Source organism: Camelus dromedarius, chromosome 19 (assembly GCF_036321535.1).
Source record: "Camelus dromedarius isolate mCamDro1 chromosome 19, mCamDro1.pat, whole genome shotgun sequence".
Classification (NCBI taxonomy): domain Eukaryota; kingdom Metazoa; phylum Chordata; class Mammalia; order Artiodactyla; family Camelidae; genus Camelus; species Camelus dromedarius.
The window spans coordinates 19,468,971-19,473,209 of NC_087454.1; the positions used below are offsets into that span (position 1 = coordinate 19,468,971).

Below are 4,239 nucleotides of genomic sequence, written 5' to 3' on the forward strand. Positions count from 1 at the left end.
AGACTTGAAAAAATGTAAAAATGTAAAAAGCTATGCCTTCTCACTACCATGTTTATTTTGGGAAACTATCTTTATATTAAATGCATGGATTATTAATATTATTCTCAGAAGTTAATACAAAAAGTTAAACTGTTATTGCTACAACGAAAAATATCGGTAGATGTACCCACATACACAAAATTATCTTTGGCTTCTTACTCATTTGTAAGACTGTGTGAGCATTCTGACCAAAATGTTTTGAAAATCACAAACTCATACAGCCCTGGGCCAGAACCCGGGGAGACAGTGTGTCAAAGAGCCCTCGGTGCAGGAGGGGAGGGATCAGGGCAAAGTCTCAGGTCCCCAGAAGGGCAAGGTTCTCGGGGTCTCACAGAGGGCGGGGTCTGGGGCGGGGACGCTCCGTGCTGGGGGTTCCCCATCTCCCCGGGTTTCACTTTCTCTCTCACAACCTGTGTCGGTAGCTCCTGCCTGGTCACTCGTGACGCAGCCCCACTTCTCAGTCCCATTGCGTGTTCTGTTTCTGGAGAAGCCAATCAGCGTCACCCCGGTTTCTGGTTATAAAGTCCGCACGAACCTGTCTCCACTCAGCTTGTCTTCAGGGTCGGGGCAGGCCAGTCATGGGGACGCGAACCCTCCTACTGCTGCTCTCGGGGGCCCTGGCCCTGACCAAGACCTGGGCGGGTGAGTGCGGGGTCGGGAGGGAAAGGCCTCTGCGGGGAGGAGCGAGGGGCTTGTGGACAGGAGGGCAGGACCCCGAGGATGGTGCTACCTCGCCGGCCCCCGCCCAGACCCATCACCCCACCCGGGTCCCGTGTCCTCGCTCCCTTGCTTCCCGCCCCCTCTTCTCTCCCATCTCATCCCGACCCTTCTCCACCCGCCGCCCCTTTTCCGTCTCACGCACCCGCTCCTCCCCGCCCATCACCTCGGACCCGGGACCCAAGGCGTTAGGAGGGTCGGGCCGGGTCTCACACCTCCGCGCCCCCAGGCTCCCACTCCATGAGTTATTTCTACACCGCCGTGTCCCGGCCCGGCCGCGGGGAGCCCCGCTTCATCATCGTCGGCTACGTGGACGACACGCAGTTCGTGCGGTTCGACAGCGACGCCCCGAATCCGAGGATGGAGCCGCGGGCGCGGTGGGTGGAGCAGGAGGGGCCGGAGTACTGGGAAGGGGAGACACGGAAAGCCAAGGGCCACGCACAGACGTACCGAGTGAACCTGCGCACCGCGCTCGGCTACTACAACCAGAGCGAGGCCGGTGAGCGACGCGGGCCCGGGTCCAGCTCACGACCCGCCTCCCCAGGGACGGGCCGGGGTCTCCGAGTCTCCGGGTCCGAGGGTCACCCCGACGTTGCGGGACCCGCCCGGCCCTCGACCCGGGAAGAGCCGGCGGGACTTTGACCCGGTTTCATTTTCAGTTTAGGTTTAATCACTATGGGGGGCGGGGCGGGGTCAGGGTCTCACACCTTCCAGAGCATGTACGGCTGCGACGTGGGGCCGGACGGGCGCCTCCTCCGCGGGTACAGCCAGGATGCCTACGACGGCAAGGATTACATCGCCCTGAACGAGGACCTGCGCTCCTGGACCGCGGCGGACGCGGCGGCTCAGATCACCCAGCGCAAGTGGGAGGCGGCCGGTGATGCGGAGCAACTGAGGAACTACCTGGAGGGCACGTGTGTGGAGTGGCTCGGCAGATACCTGGAGATCGGGAAGGAGACGCTGCAGCGCGCAGGTACGAGGGGCCGCGGGGCCTCCACGGCCTCCCCTCGGGCTGCAGCTCGGATCCCACGAGGAGAGGAGGAAGGACCCCGCGGGAAACCAGCCCCGGCTTCCTGCTGCAGAGGGAGGGGTCCGCCCAGGTCCCCACATTCTGTACAGGAGAGTGACTTGCCAGGGGCCCGACTTCTCTAAAGCACAGTTAGGAAATCCAGGCTCTTTAGGATAAAGAGGGGGAAACCGTCCCCGAAATAACTGACCCGCGGTGCCCTTTGACCCCGGCCGCCATCTTGTGAACCAGGACCTTCTCTCTCAGGCCTGTTCTCAGCTCAAGACCGTATTTGGATCCTGACTCCACCTTTTCTGAGTCATTCGTCCTCCTCCATTGTAAACAGGACTTTGTATTCACCCCCTTACAGCCCTGGAGCCTCCTATCTTGTCTTTCATTCTGATTCTTAAGCATTCCGAGGACTAGGAGATACTCCCAGACATCCAGGTGCAGGCTGGTGTCCCGGGTTTGTGCTTCTTTTCAAACCCATCATCCTGTCCAGTCTCAGGATGGTCACCTGATGCTGCGTCAGTGGCTCATGGAGGTAACCCAGAGTGAGAAGTTTCTGATTCTTCTTCCTCAGACCCTCCAAGGACCCATGTGACCCACCACCCCATCTCTGACCATAAGGCCACCCTGAGGTGCTGGGCCCTGGGCTTCTACCCTGCGGAGATCTCACTGACCTGGCAGCGTGATGGGGAGGACCAGGCCCAGGACACGGAGCTCGTGGAGACCAGGCCTGCAGGGGACGGGACCTTCCAGAAGTGGGCGGCCCTGGTGGTGCCTCCCGGAGAGGAGCAGAGATACACGTGCCATGTGGAGCACGAGGGGCTTCAGGAGCCCCTCACCCTGAGATGGGGTGAGTGGGGAGACAGGGGGTGGAGCTTCTTCTCAGATAAAGCAGAAGCCCTTCTGGGGAACTTCAACAAGGTTGGGACTCAAACCTGAGGTCAGGGCCTTTTCCCTTCTTTTTGCAGAGCCACCTCCTCGGCCCACCGTCCCCATCATGGGCATCATTGTTGGCCTGGTTCTCTTTCTGGTCATTGGAGCTGTGGTGGCGGGAGTTGTGATCTGGAGGAAGAGGCGTTCAGGTAGGGAAGGGAGAGGGAATCAGACTTTTCTTGTCTAACTTGAGGTGTGTCAAGCCCACTAGAAGTTGCCTGCCTTGTTACTGGGAGGTACTATTCACACACACGTGCTTGCCACTCTTGTAAAGCACTTATGAAGATGAAAGACAAATTTTTCAGCTTGGAATTGCAGTTGGGGATCAGATTCCCAGCAGTCAGAAGTCAGATGGATAGAACCCCCATTGAGGACACACCTGAAGAAGGTAGTTGGTCCAGTCCCCCCTCCCTTCATGTTCTGAACCTGTCCTGGATTTTTGGTCCAGTTTTACAAAGTTCTCTGTGGTCCAGAACAAGGGGTTCCTCTCATGACTCAGGCTTCTCCCTGGCCTCTCACAAGATGTTTTCTTCTGACAGGTGAAAAAGGAGGGAGCTATGCTCAGGCTGCAAGTAAGTATGGAGTGAGTGTGGTTCCTGAGACCCTTGTGATGGTGGAGCCGGGAGGCCATGTGGGGAGCTCACCAGCCTCAGACTTCCTTCTCTGGTTTCTCTCCTGTGGGCTCTGACCACGTCCTGGTTTTGTTCTCCCCCAGGCAGTGACAGTGCCCAGGGCTCTGATGTGTCTCTCACGGATCCCAGAGGTGAGACACTGGGGGGCCTAGACTAGGAGAGGGGTTGGGGCAGAGGGGATACTGTGGGTGTGGGGATTCTCAGAGTCGGACATTTTGAGCATGTGGGGGGCTGTTGAGAATGTCAGCACTTCCATGACTGACCTGAATCGGTTCCTGATTCTTTTCTTTCACAGTGTGAGACAGCTGCCTTGTGAGGGACTGAGTGATCCACGATGTGTACAGTTTGTGACTTCAGATCCCCTCACTCCTGTTTCTGCAGCTGCACCTGAATGTGTCTGTGCTTCTATTAGCACAATGTGAGGAGGTGGGGAGACTGGCCCACCCCTGCCCCCCACGACCTCCCCCCACCCCCACCCTGACCTGTGTTCTCTTCCCTGGTTGACTTTCCTTTTCCAGCAGAGGTGGGGCTGGGCCGTCTCCATCCCTGTCTTAACTTTGTGCTGCATTTTATAATAATGTCTTACTTTCCTAATGAAAATAAATCTGGATATGAATTTTTTTTTTTGTAATTCGTGCCACAAGCCATTAATGAAATAATAAAGGTGAAGATTCCTAAAATTTGTGAGTGGAAATAAAGAAGCACTGAGAACCTTCCAGAATCTGCATGCTTGTTGTACTGAGCCTGTTGCAGGGGGGACAGAAGGCTGTGAGGAGGGAGTATGGCAAGGACTGTGCGCAGTCAGTGCTCAGTTCCTTGTGGGCTGTGAAGGGGTCACTACTGGGATGGGTCATCTTCTCTGGTCCTGTGTCCCTGTAATTACAGTAGAACCTGGTCCCACCA

The 4,239-nt window shown here is 57.1% G+C and overlaps 1 protein-coding gene across 1 annotated transcript; it reads left to right on the forward strand.

Annotated features, from left to right (window-relative positions):
- The first annotated feature begins 526 nt into the window (after positions 1-526).
- Positions 527-3,952, forward strand: LOC116147840 (class I histocompatibility antigen, Gogo-B*0102 alpha chain-like). Its single transcript, XM_064476279.1, has 8 exons — positions 527-681; positions 986-1,255; positions 1,454-1,729; positions 2,346-2,621; positions 2,740-2,853; positions 3,244-3,276; positions 3,420-3,467; positions 3,632-3,952. The coding sequence occupies exons 1-8, from the start codon at positions 618-620 to the stop codon at positions 3,634-3,636; spliced, it is 1,086 nt and encodes a 361-aa protein (XP_064332349.1). The 5' UTR covers positions 527-617; the 3' UTR covers positions 3,637-3,952.
- The last annotated feature ends 287 nt before the right edge of the window (positions 3,953-4,239 follow it).